The sequence below is a fragment of the Danio aesculapii genome, chromosome 5, assembly GCF_903798145.1.
Source record: "Danio aesculapii chromosome 5, fDanAes4.1, whole genome shotgun sequence".
Lineage (NCBI taxonomy): Eukaryota > Metazoa > Chordata > Actinopteri > Cypriniformes > Danionidae > Danio > Danio aesculapii.
Genome location: NC_079439.1, coordinates 3,598,230 through 3,622,183, shown reverse-complemented (window position 1 = coordinate 3,622,183; position 23,954 = coordinate 3,598,230). Strand labels below are relative to the sequence as shown.

Sequence of the window (23,954 nt, the reverse complement as noted above, 5' to 3'; positions counted from 1 at the left end):
GTCTGCCCACCCATCTTTTTGTCCACCCGCCTGTCTGTCTGCCCATCTTTCTGACTGCCTATCTGTTTTTCTGTTGGTCCGTCTGTCTGTCTACCCGCCTGTCTGCCCACCCACACATGTGTCTGTCTATCTGTCTATCTTTCTGTCTGTCTATCTGTCCCTCTCTCTCTCTCTCTCTGTCTGTCCACCCGCCTGTCTGTCTGTTTGCCCATCAGTCTGGCTGCCTATCTGTTTCTCTGTCAGCCCATCTCTCTGCCTGCCCGTCTGTCTGTCTGCCTGTCTGTTACTCTGTCTGCCCACCTGTTTTTCTGTTGGTTCGCCTGTCTGTTTGCCCACCCACCATGTCTCCGTCTGCCAATCTGCCCATCTGTCTGTCTGTCTGTCTGCTCATATGTCTCTCTCGGTCTGCCCATTTGTCCATCTGTCTATCTGTGTCTCTCTCTCTCTCTGTCTGATCACCCATCTGTTTGTCTATCTGCCTGTCTGCCAACCCATCCATTTATCTATCTGCCCATCTGTCTCTCTGTCTGTGAGTCTGTCTGTTCATCTGTCTCACTCTCTCTCTCTATCTCTCTGTCTGCCCACCCACCTGTCTGTCCACTCGCCTGTCTGTCTGTCTGCCCATCTTTCTGTCTGTTTTTCTGTTGGCCTGTCTGTCTTTCTGCCTTCTCTGTCTGCCCTTCTGTTCCTCTCCGTCTGCTCATTAGTCTATCTTCCCATCTGTCTATCTGTCCATCTGTCTCTCTCTCTGTCTGTCCACCCGCCCGTCTGTCTGTCTGCCCATCTGTTTTTCTGTTGGTCCGTCTGGCTGTCTGCCCATCTGTTTCTTTCTGTCTGTCTGTCTGTCTGTCTGTCTGTCTGTCTCTCTCTCTCTCTCTCTCTCTCTCTCTCTCTCTCTCTCTCTCTCTCTCTCTGTCTGCCCATCTGTCTGTCTACCCACCTGTCTGTCTGTCTGTCTGTCTGTCTGTCTGCCTGCCTGTCTGTCTGTCTGTCTGTCTGCCCAGTCTTCTGTCTGACTACCTGCCAGTCGGTCTGTCTGCCCATCTGTCTCTCTGCTCACCCATCTATCTGCCTACCCACCTGTCTGTCTGTCTGTCTGTCTGTCTGTCTGTCTGTCTGTTTGTCTGCTCATCTCTCTGTCTGCCCACCCATCCATCTGTCTGTCTACCCACCTGTCTGTCTGTCTGTCTGTCTACCCGCCCGCCTGTCTGTCTGTCTGTCTGTCTGCCTGCCCACCCATCTGTCCGTCTACCCAGCTGTCTGTCTGTCTGTCTGTCTGTTTGCCTATCTGTCTCTCTCTCTGCTCTGTCTGCTTGTCTGCCCATCTGTCTCTCTCTGGCTGCCCAATTGCACATCTGTCTGTTCATCTGTCTCACTCTCTGCCTTTTGTCTATTTTCCCATCTCTCTCTCTCTCTCTCTCTCTCTCTCTCTCTCTCTCTCTCTCTCTTCTCTCCCTCTATCTGCCCATCTGTCTCTCTGCCGTGTCTGTCTGTCTGTCTGTGTGTCTCTGGCTGTTTATCTCTCTGTTTGTCTCCTCTAGGTTTGTCTGCCCTTCTGTTTCTCTGTGTCTGCCCATCTGTCAGTTTTTATTTTTTTCAATCTGTCTCACTCTCTCTGTCTGTCAGTCTCCCCGTCTGTCAGTTTGTCTTTTTGCCCATTTGTCTGTCTGTCTGTCTGCCCGTCTGTCTGTCTGTCATCTCCCAGGCTCTCTGTCTGTATAAAGTGAATGTGTTTTAAAGGGCAGTGGAGTGTTTCTGACATGTCTCAGTTTGACTGTCACATTAAAACCACTGTCCTGACATATTCTGGACTGATTATTATTCAGCTCTCAGCACCGTCACAGCTCTCTGCTGCAGTTTACCAGCACCGTCCACTCGCTGTTCACACTGAAAGACATGACAACACTACCTGTATAGTCTGATATTCTCATAGAAATGGTGCACTGTAAAACATATCTGTTAATTAACAGCTTCTGTATTTAGTCGTTTGGGTTTATTTCCAGTTGTGAATTGCATTATGGGATGTTGATCTCTGCTCTGTCCACTTTTGCTGTTGAAAATTCAACTCTACAGTTTAATAAAGTCACTTTTATTTAAGTTAGCTTCTCTTAGCCCAAGCATGTTAGCTTTGAGGCTATTATGCTAGTGCTATTACTTTTAGCATGTTTAAACTTTCATAAAGATATATCTGAAATCCTATTTTGTTTATATATCTCTATATTGTTTTGTTTAATTAAACTTTAGATTGACATCTCTCCGTGATTTAATATGTTAGCGACTGGCTTATAGCATGTTTTAGCTTGTAGCTGGGATATAAACAAGGTCATGTTGGTTATTTTAAAACCATTGGTTAATTTAAAGCCATTTTCTCAGTTTATTTATGGTTGTAGATTGCATTATGGGATGTTGATATCATCTCTGTCGACTTTTGACAGTTTAACACAGGGACTTTTATTGACATTTTAGTCATTTGAAATAATAATATAAAGTATAATTAATAATATCTAGAGAAATAACTGTGTAAAATAACAGCAAATGTGCTGCAATTTATTACAAGGTGTTTGTAGCGTAATAGACAACACCAACACAGACAATATATCACTGCAAACTATTAAACATGTTCATAAAAGTCTCTTTATCAAACTTTTCAAGGTTAAATGTTGTTGAAAGAAAGATCAAGCTCCCATAATGCAGATCTTTTTCACAGTGAACTGGTTCAAATATAATATAGTTTAAGTGATGAAGAGCTTTTTACACGTGTAGTTTTTACTTTCCACTATAATAACCCTGAATAGGATGCGTACATATTTATATTTTCATCTGAACTGTTGCTTTTGTTTTTTTTCAGCACATATTTTCTAAGTGGACCCCTTGACCTCTTTAACCAACATTGTATTTATTTCAGGCACTGTAGAGTTACTTGAAGCGAGTAAACCAGTTGTTTTTGTGTAAATATAAATTGATATAATCTAATTTCAAATGATCAATAATCTACATTTAAATGAAAAGTTCTCTTCTTTGGTTTTTGATTATATCATTTTATGAACAGCCCAGCCATGAGAGACATTAACCCTTGTCTTTCTGACTACAGGCTGAGCCAAAGTGATGCAAATGCGACGGGCAGGGTTTTTACAACTCTGCAATTGTCTTTGGGTGATGCTCTCATGCTACACTGAAAAAAGTGTTGCATGCAAAACTGTTGCAAACAATTTATTTGTGTTGAATTTAAACAAACAAATTAAATGTAATAATGTTCAACTTAATTTGTTTGTTTAAATTCAACACAAATCAATTGTTTACAACCACTTAACGTAAAAAAATTGAGTAAATCCAAGCAATCGTCTTTGAATAATTTTGTCAGTGTAGCTGGGCAGGTTTCTAACACCTATATTCAGGTTATCATGCTGACTCCAAAACTTAATGTGCATGCTTTGTTTAGCTATCTCCCCTCCTCCTAAGAAGACATTATAGACAGGACATCTTAGTCTCAATTCAGACTTGTGATAAAGCTCGCAGGCCTCAGGCTGTTGATGTTGTCATCCACTCTGCAGACTTTCATGCTGATGAGATCAGGCCTGGAAAGGCAATTTACCCTGCCGACAACACTTAATTTGCATGCTTTGTTTTAGACTGTCCCCACCTACATGAATCACTGCCTGTAAAATGTATAAAAACCTAGTGCTTGCTGTACAGTAGAGAGTTTCTTTCGATGACGCCACAGCCACGCTGAGTTCTTCTTATTAAAGGATTCTGCTTTGAAGACAATTGAAAGTTCTCCCTGGTTTTTTGGGCTCGTCTTAGAATTTCACAACAGTTTGGTGCCGTGAGCCAGACTAGAGAAATTCACAACACCTTAAAAGCAACACGTTGACTTTACTTAAAAATGAAGCTAATTTATGGAATCAAATTCCTCAATTCACCTTCAATTCACCTTTATTTGTATAGCGCTTATACAATGTAGATTGTGTCAAAGCAGCTTCACATAAAAGGTCATAGTAAATAGGAACAGTGTAGTTCAGTTTGTAGTGTTTAAGTTCAGTTCAGTTTAGCTCAGTTCAGTGTGGTTTAATAATCACTACTGAGAGTCCAAATACTGAAGAGCAAATCCATCGATGCGCAGCTCTACAGATCCTGAACCATGCAAGCCATTGGCGACAGCGGAGAGGGCAAAAAAACTTCACTAATGGCGGAAGTGAAGAAAAAAAACCTTGAGAGAAACCAGGCTCAGTTGGGCACGACCATTTTAATTTCTCCGCTGGCCAAACGTCTTGTGCAGAGCTGCAGTCTCAGTGGCGGAGGCTGGAAGCTGGCCTCAGCGAAGACTCGTCTGTCTCTGGAGCGTCACAGGAATCAGTCTCATGTTCTCCACTCCTCCATGACCATCACAGCAGCTGCTCAGGATACGGCCTGGTCCAGGATATGGAAACCTTGGGATCATCTCGTCGTTGGTCTTGGATCGAATCAGTGACTCTGCATAGTCTGAGGACCTCGGAAAGAGTATCCCCAGGTGGAAATGGAGAATAAAGAAAATAATTAGCGTAGCTGATGTTCACAGTGTACATCAACAAGATGCAGAACCTGTGTGGAAGCCCCCTAAGTGGTGCACTAAGTGTATGCTTTACTGAACAGATAGGTCTTTAATCTAGTTTTGAATTGGGAGAGTGTGTCTGAGCCTCGGACGTTATCAGGAAGGCTATTCCAGAGTTTAGGAGCCATAAATGAGAAGGCTCGACCTCCTTTACTCGACTTTGCTATTCTAGGTACTACCAGAAGCCCTAAGTTTTGAGATCTTAAAGAGCGAGTTGGATTGTAGCGAGACAGAAGCCTAAAGCATCGCAGTCGTGGATAGAAAAATAAATGTTTATATTGATATGAACTCCCTGGAATCACGGACAGGTGTCTGGAGTTACTAACATATTAATTCTTTCATTTTTTCTTCAACTTAGTGCCTAATTATCAGGGGTCACCATAGCGGAATGAACCGCCAACTATTCTGGCATATGTTTTATGCAGCGGATGCCCTTCCAGCCACAACCCAGTACTGGGAAACACCCATACACACATTCTCACACACTCTCCTACAATACGGCCAATTTGGTTCATTTAATTCCCCATATAGCACATGTGTTTGGACTGTATATATACAGTTGAAGTCAGAATTATTAGCCCCCCTGTTATTTTTCTTTCCCCAATTTCTGTTTAACGGAGAGAAGATTTCTTCAACACATTTCTAATCATACCAGTTTTAATATCTCATCTCTAATAACTGATTTATTTTCTCTTTGTCATGATGACAGTAAATAATATTAGACTAACTAGGCAGGTTAGGGTAATTAGGCAAGTTATAGTATAATGGTTTGTTCTGTAGACTATCGAAAATAAAAATATATAGCTTAAAGGGGCTAATAATATTGACCTTAAAATGGTTTATAAAAAATTAAAAACTGCTTTTATTCTAGCCGAAATAAAGCAAATAAGACTTTCTCCAGAAGAAAAAAATATTATCAGACATACTGTGAAAATTTCCTTGCTCTGTTGAACATCATTTGGGAAATATGATGATATATTTATATATTTATTAGTGCTGTCAATTGATTAAAAAAATAACTAATTAATTGCACTTTTTTAAAATTAATTGCGATTAATCACATTTAAAAGACTGAGCAGCCACAAGTTGCATTGGAGTGACGTCAACTCCCTCTTCGTCTGATTGGCTAGAAGAGCAACTGTCAATCTCCACTAGTGGACCAATGAGGGTGCTGATATCCGCCTGTGATTTAAATGAAACTCAAATGGCATCTTTTGGAAATGCAAGGGCACACGAGGCCCCTCTGCAGTGCTACACCACTGATTCACACTCATCTTTCAGGAGGCAACCTCGTTGTTTCTTATTCTGTGTTTAGTTTCTGCTTTTGCACGTTAGAATTTTACACTCAATGTCAATGTTTGGACTTATGCGCTATATTTTTCTATCTGTGGCTGCGATGCTTTAGGTGGAAATTTGATCCCGTACAAATTAAACATGTAACTTATCATGTAACCTTGTAACACGTTGACTTAACTTCATTTGTTGTGATTATGCAAATACGTTTTTTTTTTTTAAATAAGTCAACAAATCTCTTTTTACGGTGTGCATAGATGTAACGAACTATGACGATAACGTTCAGGTTTATTTTTCCATTCGTTTCCCTTCAAGGTCAGTCGATACAGCACGATGATGAGCTCAGGCTGACTCTTTTCTCTCTCTCTGTCTGATAAATTGACTTCCTGTGGAGTTCCTGGCTGAAACGGCTCAGTTTGTTAAATGCGGGTCTTTGTGTTGTTTTTTATGGAGAATCAGCGTGCGGTCAGGGGTCTGCGTGTCTGTCCTGTCTGCCAGCATCTCCACCTGCACCTCATTCCTCATCTGTCTGCGTGTTATTTCAGAGTATTGCCCTGTGCTTTCTGTGAAGAGTTGAACACACACTGAATAGTGCAATACAGGCTTAAATGAAGAATTCAGAAGCGTTGTCTTTTAAAATGAGCATTTTTCTCTGATATGTGTGTGTGTGCGTGCGTGCGTGCGTGCGTGCGTGCGTGCGTGTGTGTGTGTGACATAACAGGACACAAATCTGTATAATGACATAGGTATGACACAGGTATTACAAAAAGTAGGTGAATTATGAGGACACTGGTGACATCCAGATGATTTCTCAAAAAGCTTATAGATCCCTCAAGATAAGTTTAATCCAAGCGGCAACCTCCCGCTCTCCCTCGGGAAGCCAATACGGAAGTAACTGAAACTGCAATTCATCAAAATTCCGCTAGTCCTGGCTCCATAATAGAGCAAAGTGCAATTGAGCCCACTGTTAGAATGGCCAACTTTACAGCAGAAAAAAAGGTGTTTACAGCCTGGTACAAAGAACGATGTTGGGTCATATAGCTATTATTACCCTCCATGACAACTATGAGGGGGGTGAATTTATGTATAACTCATCCATTTCCTTTATATTAGGTTATATTAAGTTTGCATAATTAAGGGCGTGGCCACTTGAGTGACAGCTAGGTCTCGCTGGTCGCCGTCACTTCACCTCAGCTGAATCCGGCAGATTAGCCTCTGATCTCGGCATATTCATCATATTTTTGTGTTGTTTTATGTGGCTTTACACAGTCAGCTGCCTTTTGGACTTATTTCTTACAATTATCAGATGATATGGGATGCTGTGTGCATTTAATTGTGCTCACAAACCATTCACGTGGCCTCCGTTTCCCATGTGAGTAAAGTTATATACTTATACACCATCTCTATAAATGTATTTGTTTTATTTAAGATCATTTATCATTAATATTTTTCTTTAGAAACGTAAAGCACTCCAGAATCTGACAGAGTGATTAGCTGTAGGCTCTAGAACAGTCATCTGAAGCGTTATCATACAGTGTTATGCTGGAGTTCATCAATAGTCCTGCATTTACTAACACACACTATATCTGAAGTGTTTGGAAGTAATTCGCGTTTTCCTCCTGTAGAAAAACATCATAAGAGCAATGTTTAGTGGCTCAATGTATTACTACAGTGTTTTTAAAAGTCTAAACACTTTATTGATATAGTGTACAACCAAGCACATGTGGTCAGAACACAAACGAGTCGCAGGTAATAAAGTATCAAGCGTTTCTCCCAAAGTAAAGTCTGTCTGCCAGGTCTAAGCAAAGTGCCAGCAGGTGTCTGTAGCTCCGCTCACTCTCCGTCTCTTTGCCCTTGTTTGGTATCCCGCCGTGGGTGCGATGACGCGCAAACAAAATGGCGACGGTTGGCCGCGCCTACTTGTAGCTTCTTTTGCGCTCTTCAGAAACCTATGGGTGACGTCACGGATACTTCGTCCATATATTTTACAGTCTATGGTTTAATCAGAGAGTAAAGCTGCACACAGTCACCTGGGATGGTTGGGTTTAGGGGTAGGGTGGGGTGAGGGCAATACAATGTAAGACAATACAATACAATGTATACAAACCTATGTAAGGTACCCACTTTTCATAAAAACAAACGTGTGCGTGCGTGCGTGCGTGCGTGCGTGCGAGCGAGCGTGCGTGCGTGCGTGAGTGCGTGTAGATTGAGTAATTTTAATTTTATGGTGATGAATCGGTTCTTTTCATTGCATTAAAAAAATTGTACATAAATATAGGAAAATGCTCTTTTTAGTAAAACATTTCAGATGGCGCTCTTGATGTGTTTTCGAAGACTGTTTTGGGGTGTTTGCTTTTTATCTGTTATTATTTTGTTTAACATCACCTTCAGGACAACCTGTCAAAGTGAAAGTTTCAAGACTCAAATTAGTTTTCCGTTTGACTTGAGGAAAATATAAACCATTTTATTTTTTATTCTATTTTTTTAAATATATTTTTTCCTTTTTATTTTACAATTTGTGATTGTGTAAAATATTTCATACATTTTTAATCTTCAGGTTTTTTTAATCTTTGAAGTGTGCTTTAATTATTAAAATGTTGTTTAGAAAAAAAAAATTATAAAATGGGGGGAAAAAATCAAGGAAACAAAAGACATGGGTGAATTACAAGAGCCAAACATAAAACAAGTTATAGCATTCCTAAAGGTTAAACTTTGACACATTTGTAATAAATTCTTGATATTTAGATCTTTGAAGGTTATTTACATTAATTAAAATTGATTTCAGTAAAAAATTGATTTCATTTAAAATGGAAATAACACACTCCAAAAACTACAAGTAGAAAAATAAGATGAAATTCCAGCTATTATGAAAAAAAAAAAAAAACACTTGGTTATAATTGGTTTAAACACAGTTGTGAGTCAGCAGTGTGTGAATATAAGCAGCTTCTAATGGTAAAAATGTATTCATTAATTGTTTATAAACACACTTGATGAAATCAGTCTGCAGAAAACACTTTGATTGCCTTTGTACGTGTCATCAGAGAGGGAAAGCCCCACCCACTAGTGCACGTCTTGTGTTTGAATCTGCCACTATGCTGACGAACAGGCGTTTGTAGCTCCGCCCTCTTTTGAAAACAGCACAATCTCATTTGAATTTAAAGCGACAGTCACCAAAACGCCACAATTAGGATCAAAGCCTAAAAGGGTCAGTTTCAGAGAGTTATTAAACATTATCTGAGTGGTATTTTGAGCTGAAACTTCACATACACACTCTAGAGACATCAGAGACTTATTTTACATCTTGTATAAAGGGGCAGAATAGGGTCTTCTTTAACATGAAGTTCAGAAAATGTCAACATCTAGTTTCATTGTGTAATGTGAACCATGAGGAGAAATTGAACGAATAACAGACAAACAGCATACGTCTGTGTGTGTGTGTGTGTGTGTGTGTGTGTGTGTGTGTGTGTGCGTGTGTGTGTGTCTGAACGCAGCGCAGTCTTCAATTATCTCGGTTTGCATCTCCGCTGATTAGAGAGCATGATGGGAAATTCAGCAGATGCTTTTTCCAGTCTCTGGCAGAATCTCCTCACAGCTGCACTCTGTGTTTGTCAATGCAGAAACACTGAGATAGATTCACCCTAACAGGAGAAAAGATTTTAACAAACACTCTCTTATTTTTATCTTTAGAAGTATGAAATGTAAAACGAGAGGTGCAAGAGTTAATATAGAAAAAAGAGTTTATCATCGTCGTTGTTGTTGTTCTTGTCAATATTATTAATATTATAACCATATTATAATAAAACCCATGTAAAATAGCATGAAAAAGCATTTAGTTTTAATTTGCAATAAGTCTCGTATACTATGTTTTTGTATTATTATCAGTAGTCGCAGTAATGGGAAGTAAAAATAATATGAAAATAATTATCTGTTAAAATAGTAACATTTGTTGTTGTTGTTGTTGTTGCCATTTTTAAATAATAAAAAGTAAAATGCTACTAAAAAAGCATTTAGATTTAATTTACAATAACGTTCAAAAAGTGAGATGGTTGACGTAGTCGCAGTAGTAGTAGTTTTTGTCATTGTCATTGTCATGGTTGTTGTAGTTCAGGGGCGTCGCTAGACCCAATTCACTGGGGCACGTGCCCCAGTGAAAATCTCCAGTGCCCCAGTAAATGCATTGAGATATGATTTACTTCATATGCAAGTGTATTTATTAAGAGTGGTCATTCCGAAATAAAGACGTTATTCTCTATGTGCAACTGAACCAACGCTGGTTCTCGCACGCGCTGCTCGCGCACGCGCTGCTCTTCTTCTGAGAGTCCCGATAGTAAACATGCGCGCCAAAAAAGCAGGCTGCTTGTTACGCGCCGCTCATGCGTTGGAAACCAGCGTAACAGCCTTTTTTGTTTTGCAAGTGGACAAAACTAAAGTTTTAACAATATGATGGTGATCTTACCTAAGCATGCCTCCTGATAGATTTTTTTGTATGAAGCAAAAAGGAGGGATGTCGAGTCAGGAGGTAAGACTTAACAAACCTAATTATCTGCCATGTGTCAAGTCTACAACAGATAATTCTAGAACATCTTTTTTTTTATTTTATTGAATTGTCTATAGAATTTAATTCAAATGAAATTAATATTTATGCAAAAGTAATTTCTTAAATGATCTTAGCATCACTCCAGTTAATTTTCCAATTACATTTAAGATTATTTTGAAGAATAATTGTATTATAATGATAAGAATACTTTTATTTATAATATGATATATTATATTATAAATAAAAGTATTCTTATTATTATACAATTATTCTTCAAAATAATAGTGAATAATAGTGTATTTATATATATATATATATATATATATATATATATATATAATATATGGGTTGGGTATGGGCGAAGGGGGTACGTGCCCCGGTAGAGCTTTATGTCTAGCAACGCCCCTGTTGTAGTTGTTGACATTGCAGTAGGTTTCGTTGTCGTCGTTGACATTGCCGTAGTCGTTGTCATGGTTGTTGATGTAGTAGTTGTCATAGTCGATGACGTTGTCATTGTCGTTGTCATAGTCATTGTCGTAGTAGGTTTAGGTCATCGTAGTCGCTGTTGTAGTCGTCGTTGACATTGCTGTTGTCGTTGTTGTAGCCATTTTCGTAGATGTCGATGACGTAGTGATAGTAGTAGTAATAGTAATAATGATGGGAAATCAAAATACAATTAATTTAAAAATATTGCTGTTATTATTATTGTTATAATAATAAAAAATATAATATTCATGGGAAATCAGTAGTAATTTAAAATCAAAATAAAATTATTTACAAAAAGTTACATTTATTTTTAATTATTATTAATGAGAAATCAGTAGTAATTGAAAATCAAAACAAAAATAAGTTACATTTGTTATTGTTAAAATAATTTAAAAAGTATATTATTAATGGGAAATCAGTCGTTATTGAAATTTTAAACAAAATTTATTAAATTACATTTGTTGTTATTGTTACATTATTAATAATAACAACAACAACAACAATAATAATGATGATACAATAATAAGAAAATAATAATAGTAATAATAATAATAATAACAACAATTATTATGATTATTGTTGTTGTTAAATTCTGAAGTTTTTATTTATCATTATTAAAAAACCAAACTAAACCGTCAGGTGAATAATTTTTCCAGTTCCAGTTATTGAACTCCCCAAGGAAAGAATCCAGTAGGATATGGAGTACTGGTAATAGGCGTTCATTAATTCCAAAGCAGTGAATTTTACTAGAAATCATTTAGGAATATGATGATAGTAAGAATAAACTCCTGTGTGTCAGAGCAGGAGATATGAATGAGGAATGATGTATGCGAACGCTGTAAAAACTTAACGATATGCAGCTAATGAGCGTTTTCCTTCTCATTTGTGTCTCGTATGACCTGATAATCTGTTTTTGATAAATCATAAATCATGCTCTTAATGGTGTTGAGAATTAAATTAGCATCGCATTTACGTTTTCTTGACATTAAGCATGATAATGAATTGTATAAAATAAACAGATATTGCACACAAACATTCTCAATGTTGACTGGACTAAAAGCTACTGATTTAAATAATTGATTGAATTTGTTTACAATACTCTTCTATAACCATGAACATTATTTTATTTTTATTACATTTAATTTTAATGCATTTAATTTCATTCATTCATTTTCCTTCAGCTTAGTCCCTTATTTATCAGGGGTCGCCACAGCGGAATGAACCGCTAACTTATCCAGCATATGTTTTACGCAGTGGATGCCCTTCCAACTGCAACCCATCTCTGGAAAACATCCATACACACTCATTCACTATGGACAATTTAGCCTACCCAATTCACCTGTACCGCATGTCTTTGGACTGTGGGGGAAAACGGAGCACCCGGAGGAAACCCATGCGAATGTGGGGAGAACATGCAAACTCCACACAGAAACAACAACTGACCCAGCCGAGGCTCGAACCAGTGACCTACTTGCTGTGAGGCGACAACACTACCTACTGCGCCACCGCGTCGCCTTGTATTTAATTTATTTAAATTTTTTATACATTTTTATTTAATTTAATTTTTATTTTATTTTATTTTATTTTATTTTATTTTATTTTATTTTATTTTATTTTATTTTATTTTATTTTATTTTATTTTTATTTAATTTTATTTTATTTTAATTTATTTTATTTTATTTTATTTTATTTTATTTTTATTTAATTTATTTTATTTTAATTTAATTTAATTTAATTTAATTTAATTTTCTTTTTATCTCATTTCATTTCATTTTTTATTTTATTTTATTTTATTTATTTTTATTTCATTTCATTTTATTTCATTTCATTTTTTATTTTATTTTATTTTTATTTTATTTATTTTTATTTACTCTTTTTTTAATTTTTTTTTTTATTTTAACAAATGGTACAAAAAGGCATTTAGTTTTACAGTAACTCTTAATTAATTCCATAATTTAATTATTTTATTTAATAAAAAAAAAATGAAAAATAGCAGTTAGATTTAATTTACAATAACTCTTAAATCACATTATTCATGAAAATGTAAAATGGTGCATAAAAGCATTTAGTTTTAATTTACATTAACTCTTAATTTCATTATTGATTGAATTATTTTATTTAATAATACAGAAATTAAAATTAAAAAATCATTATTTTAATTTGCAATAACTCTCAAATAATTGCTCAATAGTGCTATAAATTGAATTGACATTAATGACTGACCACAGATCAGTCCAGCTCAATCCTCAGCCAAACCACAGAAACCCAGCGTCTAATGAGATGCGTCCAGATGCCAGACGGACAGAGAGGTGTATTTCAGACAGAGTCCAGCTGCTGCGCTCATTCATTAACTCACTGCACTCACAGACTGAGAGCTTAAAGGGACAGTTCACCCAAAAATGAAACTTCTGTCATGAGCAATCCCAGCGTTATGGATGTGACATTTACAGTAAAATCTCGAAACATAAATTCACATAGAAATTATATATGTTATATTGAGACGTTTAGATTTTCCAACAACTCACCACAGAGTTATGGGTAGAGCTGGGGGATAAATTGATCTTATCGATTAATTCGAGTGTGAAGTACACGTCGATTTGTTTGAATGAAAATCGGTTTTCACCCTAAAGCAGGGGTGGGCAAACTCGGTCCTGGAGGGCCAGTGTCCTGCATAGTTTAGTTCAATCTCTGATCAAACACACCTGCTTATAGATACTTAGTGATCTTTGAGACACTGATTAGCATGTTCAGGTGTGTTTGATTAGAGTTGAAGCTAAACTATGCAGGACACCGGCCCTCCAGGACCGAGTTTGCCCACCCCTGCCCTAAAGCCTAGTTCACACTACAAGCATGATTTGAACCCGATTTGGAAGTTAACGAGCTCGCCGACAGATTGGGGAAAAATCTGCGGGTGCTCGACAGTCTTTGTGTGAACTACTGAATAAAGCATCAAAGAGGCTCGCTGAAGCATTGCCGACACCTCGCTGACGCAAATATTATATCTAGCTTGCTGAATATTCCAGAGCAGTCGGCCGACTCGACCCCACGTGCGGTCAGATGTAGTGATGAGCTGCAGCCAATGAGAGAGCATATCAGCATGAGCTAAATGACTGTGTGCTCAGGAGCTCAACAGAAACGTCTGTGATTGGCCAGAATGGGCATCGATGCACTCGCTTCATTCTGTGATAACACGGACACGAGAGCAGGCTATATTAACAGTGGAACTAGAATTCTGTAACTATTAGAATTACCAGACTGGTCATGCTGACCGTTTTCATATAAGATATCATATCGTCACGTCATAATTACATTCAAAACTTCCATTGAGATATTAAAATTAGGCTTTGAATGTTGGTCATCATATTTGATAACACCATTACCCTAAAAATATCAGCTTTTTTTTTGGTAATACAGCCTAGAAATATATAGTTAAGATACTAGAAGACGCAAAGGGGCTCGCTTTCATTTTCACTTTCAAACAGGAGCTATTTCCCTGCACAGAATATGCTGTTTTGAAAGATATATCTGAAGTAAATGTATGTTTTTGCTATCAGAGCGTTATGTTTATGTTTGCAGGAAGTTGCTAAGCAAAAAATGCACGCATATTTAAAGTCACAGTGAAAAGTAGCAGACATGCATGCAGTCTTGTTGACCAATATGGTAATTAAAGGTAGAAATTCTCAGTTCTTTACTGTTTTGTAATTTAAAAAATAACAATGTTAGAAAGAAACGCACAGATATTCAGGAAACGTTATAGATATGTTAGTTTTATTTCAAAGAGTTATTAAATTACAAAAATTAAAAAACTCTCTGATTGCCTCTGTAGTGCTAGTGTTAAAGCCACATCTATCCACTTGAGCCTTGCAGATGAGCGATTGATCCGCTGATGCATCACTGACTGATGATGTTTTTAAATGCTTCCTTGAAAGCTTGAAACACTGTCAGGGATGTAATCGGCACACAGGCAGTGTTCAGCTTTTTCTGACGACTCCTCCCTCAACATTTCATTGGCTGTGGTTTGGTAGCTGGACTGAGCTGTTGGCGAACGAGTTGTCAGATCATGTAGTGTGTGACCCCCCTCTTGTGGATCATGTACGTAGTGTGAACACCACATCGATTAAAAGACAGTGTTTAAAGTCATGTATTGTGAACTAGGCTTAACACGTGACACTCCACTCTGGGCTTCTGTAGATCCCCCTGCATTGCCATTGAAACACACAAACAACATGCAACCAGCAGAGGAGAACTCCGAGAAATGTTGCGCTCTTTGAAATTAAATGAAAAGCAATGCGGACACACAAACACGCCCGCCAAAAAACGGCATAATTCAGGGCTCTCAGTCACGCGTTCACTGTGAGACACGAGCATTTGAAACTGCGCACCACACCTTGTATTTCTTACAGTGAGAAGTAATGAATAAGCAAATGAAAGGAACTATTACTGATCTAATGTTGTAATCTGAACTTGCTGTTTCTGGATAAATGACATGACCCAGTCGCAAAGATGTTCATTACTGTAAATAATTATTGCCGGCAGCTCGCTCTCTGCAACTCTCACATGGTCGCCCGCTGAATCTAAGCAGGGCTGCGCCCGGTCAGTTCCTGGATGGGAGACCACATAGCTAGGTTGCTGCCAGAAGAGGTGTTAGTGAGACCAGCAGGAGGTGCTCAACCTGCGGTCTGTGTGGGTCTTAACGCCCCAGTATATTGATGGGGACTCTATACTGCTCAGTAAGCACCGTCTTTCAGATGAGCCATTAAACTGATGTCCCGACTCTCTGTGGTTGTTAAAAACCCCAGGATGTCCTTCGAAAAAGAGTAGGGGTTTAACCTCGGCATCCTGGCCAAGTTTGCAGGATCATGGCCTCCTAACCGTCCCCATATGATAATTGGCTTAAGGAGATTCCCCCAATGTGTATAGTGCTTTGAGTGTCCAGTAAAGGGCTATATAAATGTAAGGAATTATAATTATCAACACGTGCATGCCTGCACCTGTACTGCAAAGCGACTCTGAGCGCATTAGAGCTGAACTCCTATTTCTCCAGCAGCATACTCATCCTCGTGTGTGTGTGTGTGTTCATGATCGCATTGTGAATATTACAGCTAAAGAGGTGGACAGAGTCAGTGTGCACAGTGCACTATACATTAACAAGACTGTGCGAATGAACTGGTTTCATCATTGAACAGTAATGCACATGTTCTGAGTACTGTCATTAGAGACTTTCCAAACACTCCTGATATTGTTGTTGTGGATGAAGTATTGAAAAACATCCTGATTATGGAAGTAGGCTGCTGTTTTGACGCATACATGGATTTGTGCTATTCGGAAAAAATGCTGAAATATCAACCATTAGGAAATACTCTGAAAGTGTGTGGTTACAACGCAAAGTTAGTGGTTTTAATCTACGGTAGCCTAGGGCACGTTTATAAACTGTGTGTGAGGGGACTACAAATTGCCGGACTCAGTAAAAAAGACTCTAAACAAATTGCTAAGTATTGTTCTGTGTCTGCAATAATAGGCAGTCTTCATGTGTGGAGAAGACGATGCCATCTCTATCCCTAATCCATTTACTCACTACTACGTGCAGAATGGATTGAGTGTTTTAATATTGCCACGCAAAAGAAACTCAATGGTTGTATCTACTGCTTGTACTGTGAAACATCACGGGCTCTTTATGATTATTTGGATGTGTATGTTGCTTTAATTAGTATTAGTCGTTCCAAATAAAATTAATCACATGTGTGAAATTCCAAAGATATTTCCAGTCGGCACCAATAGCCTAGTGGTTAGTGCATCGGCACATAGCGCCTCTCTGCTCGCGGTGACCTGAGTTTGATTCCCAGCTCGAGGCCCTTTTTTTTCGATCTCTGCTCCCCACACTTTCCTGTTTGTACATCTCCACTGTCCAATCAATAAAGGGAAAAACCCCTAAAAAATAATATAAAAAAATAAATAATAATAATTCCAGCAAGTTTAGACATTGTAAAAACCAAAAAAAGGTTGAATTTGGTGAAATATTTTGGCTTATTATTATATAAATGTATTAATCAAAAGTAACATTAGAATGTCAATTTCAGTGGTGTGCGTGCGTTCGTGCATGCGTGCGTGTGTGTGAGAGAGTGTGTGAGTGAGTTTTTGACACATTGAGCATCTCGAATAGGCATCTGCGCTCCCAAAGAGCGTGTGTGTGTGTGTGTAAGTGTGAGTGAGTGAGTGAGTTTTTGACACATTGAGCATCTCGAATAGGCATCTGCTCTCCCAAAGAGTGTGTGTGTGTGTGTGTGTGTGTGTGTGTGTGTGTGTGTGTGTGTGTGTGTGTGTGAGTGTGAGTGAGTGAGTTTTTGACACATTGAGCATCTCGAATAAGCATCTGCGCTCCCAAAGAGCGTGTGTGTGTGTGTAAGTGTGTGTAAGTGTGAGTGAGTGAGTTTTTGACACATTGAGCATCTCGAATAGGCATCTGCGCTCCCAAAGAGCGTGTGTGTGTGTGTGTGTAAGTGTGTGTAAGTGTGAGTGAGTGAGTTTTTGACACATTGAGCATCTCGAATAGGCATCTGCGCTCCCAAAGAGCGTGTGTGTGTGTGTGTGTGTGCGTGTGTGTGTGTGTGTAAGTGTGAGTGAGTGAGTTTTTGACACATTGAGTATCTCGAATAGGCATCTGCTCTCCCAAAGAGCGTGTGTGTGTGTGTGTGTGTGTGTGTGTGTGTGTGTGTGTGTGTGTGTGTGTAAGTGTGAGTGAGTGAGTTTTTGACACATTGAGCATCTCGAATAAGCATCTGCGCTCCCAAAGAGCGTGTGTGTGTGTGTGTGTGTGTGTGTGTGTAAGTGTGAGTGAGTGAGTTTTTGACACATTGAGTATCTCGAATAGGCATCTGCTCTCCCAAAGAGCGTGTGTGTGTGTAAGTGTGAGTGAGTGAGTTTTTGACACATTGAGTATCTCGAATAGGCATCTGCTCTCCCAAAGAGTGTGTGTGTGTGTGTGTGTGTGTGTGTGTGAGTGTGAGTGAGTGAGTGAGTTTTTGACACATTGAGTATCTCGAATAGGCATCTGCTCTCCCAAAGAGCGTGTGTGTGTGTAAGTGTGAGTGAGTGAGTTTTTGACACATTGAGTATCTCGAATAGGCATCTGCTCTCCCAAAGAGCGTGTGTGTGTGTGTGTGTGTGTGAGTGTGAGTGAGTGAGTGAGTTTTTGACACATTGAGCATCTCGAATAGGCATCTGCGCTCCCAAAGAGCATCTCGTGCCTCCTAAAGTAACCACATTGAGTTTGGTCTTCATCGTCTTCCATCATTTATTAACTGATTTATTAGTGAAGAATAAAGACCCACAGTGTCATCTCCAAACGCACTCAACTCCATTTTTGATGTTTGGCACCAGTTTATCAGGACGTGATGATTTTGTTCTTCTTGACTCGAGTTTAATTCACACCATTGGATGAATCATGGCTAATGTGTGTTGTGTGTTTGTGTGTTGTGCAGAACGGCCGGGATTATGGCTTTCTGGTGCGGCAAAACTCGGAGCTGCTGCGAGCGCTGGAGGAGATGGAGAAGTCCTGCGCCGCTCTAAGAGAAGAGAACCGCGTACTGGTGAGGATCTTCAGCAAACAACACAAGCTCTTGCTCTCTTACGACAGGAGTTTTAAAGTAAAAAACAGAAGTGTGCGCACATCAGAAAATCTCAAAGACAGGTGCTCGATCAAAAACAAACATTTGTAGAAAAAGATCCAAAGAAAATCGGCACACTGCCACCTTATGCTTCAATGCGGAAGTGCGCTCGTGTTTGCGATTGTTTTAGAACTTCCGATTCAGCTCCATATGGGAGAAATGACTAGGAATAATAGGAAACAGTCAAACTACTCGCTCTACAAACAAGTGTTTGCATGACAATACAGACAAAGTAGAATAATAATATAAGAAAATATCTGTTTTAACATGAAGCAGCTGCTTTTAACGTTCAGCTGTGGATTTCTGAAATGGCTTGCTTTAAGTTTGCCTGTCCTGAATAGTGCTGATGGTCATTTGTGTGTTTGTTCGGCTCAGAGGAAGAGCAGTTCTCCAGAGACGGAGGAGAAGGTGAAGAGGCTGAGGAAGAAAAACGCTGAACTCGCCATCATCGCCAAACGACTGGAGGACAGAGCACGGAAGCTGCAGGAGGCCAACCTCAAAGTGGTGTGTATATCGGTCTACTGCCTTTTCTTTTCAAACAAAACAAGTAAAACAAAATGAACCAAAAATGGAAATTTCCTGCTCATTTACTCCCCCTCAAGTCATCCAGGATGTCGGCGACTACTTACTTCAGTAGAATGTCATTGAAGATTGTTAGTGAAATCTGTGCTCCTCCATGGTGTACACGATACACAAATTAGGCACTTGCGTAAAAGTAGAGTTATTTTTTGTTCACTCATTTTCCTTTGGCTTAGTCCCTTTATTAATCAGGGGTCGCCACAGCAGAATGAACCGCCTACTATTCCAGCATATGTTTTACACAGCCTTCCAGCTGCAACCCAGTACTGGGAAACACCTATACACTCTCACATTCACACACATACACTACGGACAATTTAGCTTCACCAATCTACCAAAAGCGAATATCTTTGGAATGTAGGGGAAACCAGAGCACCTGGAGGAAACCCACGCCAACACGGGGAGAACATGCAAACTCCACACAGAAATGCCAGCTGACCCAGCTGGGGCTCGAACCAGCGACCTTCTTGCTGTGAGGTTATTGTGATACCCACTGCGTCACCATGGCGCCCTGAGTAAAACATCACTATTATTATTATTTTGTAATTGATGTTGTGGCTGGAAGGGCATCCGATGCATAAAACATAAGCCAGAATAGTTGGCGGTTCATTCCGCTGTGGTGACACCTGAGAAATAAGGGACTAAGCCAAAGAAAAATGTATGAATTAATAAATTAATGTTGTAATTGATTACTTTCTTGCATTAAATAACAAAATAATGCCTATATTAACATAAACACTGGTGGAATGACTCTTGATTTTTCAAAAGCAGCAAATGAAAACACACTCATTCACACACACACACACACACACACACACACACTCTTGTACACAACGGCCAATTTAGTTCATCAGTTCCCCTATAGCGCATGTGTTTGGACTGTAGGGGAAACCGGCACACCCAGAGGAAACCCACGCCAACATGGGGAGAACATGCAAACTCCACACAGAAATGACAACTGGCCCAGCCGAGGCTCGAACCAGTGACCTTCTTGCTGGAAGGCCACGGTGCTAACCACTAAGCCACCGTGTCGCCCATTTCTTGTTCATTCATTTTCTTTTCGGCTTAGCCCTTTTATTAATCTGGGGTTGCCACAGCGGAATGAACCACCTACTATTCCAGCATATGTATTACACAACGGATACCCTTCCAGCTGCAACCCATCTCTGGGAAACGTCCATACACACTCATCCACACTCATACACTACAGACAATTTTGCTTACCCAATTCACCTGTTGCATGTTCTCAGACTGTGGGGGAAACCGGAGCACCCGGAGGGAAGAACACACAAACTCCACACAGAATTGCTAACTGACCCAGCCGAGCCTCGAACCAGCGACCTTCTTGCTGTAAGGTGACCGTGCTACCCCGTGCTGCCCCAACATTTTTCAACATATCTTATTTAGTGTTCAACAGTTAAAAGAAACTATTATTCTCTATTCTCTATTTTTTCTCTGGACAAATGTTGAGCAGCACTAATCTACAGTATTACAATATATATCTGTATACAATAGAGAGCTGCCGACCTGACCAACCCATGCAGTGTTTACTAACCAAACACAGAGCTCATTCAGCACTGTACTTTATTGATGTTCTGTGGGAGACTTTTCTGTTTGTTGACTTGTGCTGAATGAGCATGACTAGTTAAATACATCAAACATCTGTTCTGTTCTACAGTATCACTGAGTGTTTGATGTAGAAGAGCGATACTGGTTACATAAGACTTGACCAAACTACACACAATACACCCTCTGTGTGTGTGTGTGACAAAGAGAGAGAGACATAGAAGTAAGTACACACTAGGGATGCAACGATTATAGATTTTGGTTGTACGATTATAGTCTGAGGAATAATCTCGGTTTCACGGTTATTATGCATGCATTAATTGCAAAACACTACTAGTTTAGTAAATCACATGAAAACTCCTTATATTAAAGTGTTATTTATTGCTGCTCAGGAACTAAATAATATAGCACAAAAAAAATATTAAAAACAAACAAACAAACAGTAGTCCATGTCTCTTTGGTCTAAATGACAGAACAATGAATGAATAAATAAATAAATAAATAAATAAATATAAGTAAATAAATAAATAAGTAAATAAATAAGTAAATAAATAAATTAATTAATTAATAAATAAGCAAATAAATAAATGAATAAATAAATAAGTAAATAAATAAGTAAATAAATAAATAAGTAAATAAGTAAATAAATAAATAAGTAAATGAATAAATAAATAAGTAAATAAATAAGTAAATAAGTAAATAAATAAATAAATAAATAAGTAAATAAACAAAATAAATAAGTAAATAAATAAGTAAATAAATAAATAAGTAAATAAATAAGTAAATAAATAAATAAATAAGTAAATAAATAAATAAATAAAAAATAAGTAAATAAGTAAATAAATAAATTAATAAATAAGCAATTAAATAAATGACTAAACAAATAAGTAAATAAATAAGTAAATAAATATAAAAATATATAAATAAATAAATAAATAAATAAATAAATAAATAAATAAATAAATAAATAAATAAATAAGTAAATAAATAAATAAGTTAATTAATTAATTAATAAATAAGCAAAAAAATGGATAAATAAATAAGTAAATAAATGAATAAATAAATAAGTAAATAAATAAATGAATAAACAAGTAAATACATAAATAAGTAAGTAAATAAATAAAACAATAAGTAAATACATAAGTAAATAAATAAGTAAATACATAAATAAATACATAAATATATAAATAAATAAATAAGTAAATAAGTAAATAAATAAATAAATAAGTAAATAAATAAGTAAATAAGTAAATAAATAAATAAGTAAATAAATAAATAAATAATAAATAAAAAAAATAAATAAATAAATAAGTAAATAAATTAATTAATAAATAAATAAATATAAAAATATATAAATAAGTAAATAAATAAATAAGTAAATAAATAAGTAAATAAATAAATAACCAAATACATAAATAAATAAGTAAATAAATAAGTAAATAAGTAGATAAATAAATAAATAAGGAAATAAGTAGATAAGTAGATAAGTAAATAAATAAATAAGTAAATAAATAAATAAGTAAATAAATAAGTAAATAAATAATTAAATAAATAAATAAGTTAATTAATTAATTAATAAATAAGCAAAAAAAAGAACAAATAAATAAGTAAATAAATGAATAAATAAATAAGTAAATAAATAAATGAATAAATAAGTAAATACATAAATAAATAAGTAAATAAATAAATAAATAAATAAGTAAATACATAAATAAGTAAATAAATAAGTAAATACATAAATAAATACATAAATAAATAAATAAATAAATAAATAAATAAATAAATACATAAGTAAATACATAAGTAAATACATAAGTAAATACATAAGTAAATAAATAAATAAATGAATGAATGAATGAATGAATGAATGAATGAATGAATGAATGAATGAATGAATGAATGAATGAATGAATGAATGAATGAATGGGCATCACTGTGGCGCAGTGGGTAGCATGATCGCCTCACAGCAAGAAGGTCGCTGTTCAAGTCCCGAAAGGGAGCTGTACTCACTCTTTCCAGGCACACCAATGCTGCGAGCGCACCACGAGTCACGTGACAAGAACTGACCGATCAGCTTCATACTTTATATGGAATTACACACATTTCTACTCCAAAGAGAAAAAAATACAAATGTAAATACCAAACAAGTTCATAAAAGGGCAGCACGGTGGCTCAGTGGCTAGCAGTGGTCAGTTGGCATTTTTGTGTGGAGTTTGCATGTTCTCCCTGTGTTCGTGTGGGTTTCCTCCAGGTGCTCCAGTTTCCCCCACAGTCCAAACACATGTGTATAGGGGAAATGTGGGGTAGCTAAATTGTCTGTAGTGTATGTGTGTGAATGAGTGTGTATGGATGTTTCCCAGAGATGGGTTGCAGCTGGAAGGGCATCCACTGCAAAAAAAACATACGCTGGATAAATTTGCGCTGTAGCGACCCCAGACTAATGATGGAACTAAGCCCAAAAGAAAATGAATGAATAAATAAAGTATTTGTCTAAAGTAAATCTAAGCTCGATATTAGCTAAGTGTTTACAGAGAACAAATGTAGTCAAAGACTGCTGAACCTCTGTCTGAAGATCACTATTGATCACCTATATTATGAACTTCATTTATTCATTAACCAGTTCAACTCTAGTGCTATTTTGGGATTTCCGCCTGGATTTTGCCTACCCAAATTTAAAAGCTTCCCAAATCCACATGCAGAAGTGTAAATGCAAAAATTTGGTATCATTTTAAAGGAAACCCTTTGAATGTTCATAAAACACTATTGAAAGTGTTTAAAATAACTGTATGTGTTGTCTGTGTTGTAATAAACACCTTAAAAAAGAGGCGCTTTTTGTATTTATTTTATAAACTCAGATTTGAAAGTGGACCTTTTAGGCTCTGTGTGGTCTAACTTGCTGTAATTAATTTTGCTGGTTCCTGCACATGTCTGTAATCATAGGGAAAAAGAAAAATGTCTCTATCATAATCTATGCAAAAGTTATTGTATTCCAACTGATGAGAGGTCAGGGACCGGTCATTGTTTTCATATTTCACTATTCTTTTATTTGATCAAACATAACTCACTGTGTTTGGACCACGTCAAACAAACAACAGGATTACTTATGCACATCACCTCAAAAACAGAGGAGAAATGGCCCTGAAGCGCATGGCATAAGGTAAGAGATGACAGCTGTCTGTGCTATCTGGGGCTGCTTATTGATCATAAATGTATTGTTTTCACTTCTGCGCCATGGAAACAC

General features: G+C 37.3%; 1 protein-coding gene across 1 annotated transcript in view; it reads left to right on the top strand.

Annotated features, from left to right (window-relative positions):
- LOC130229898 (peripheral-type benzodiazepine receptor-associated protein 1) overlaps positions 1-23,954 on the top strand; it is a 262,006-nt gene that overhangs the window by 113,947 nt on the left and 124,105 nt on the right. The window contains exons 3-4 of the mRNA XM_056458919.1: positions 18,383-18,490; positions 18,944-19,072. Of these exons, the coding sequence (XP_056314894.1) occupies positions 18,383-18,490; positions 18,944-19,072 (237 nt within the window). The remainder of the gene's footprint in view (positions 1-18,382; positions 18,491-18,943; positions 19,073-23,954) is intronic.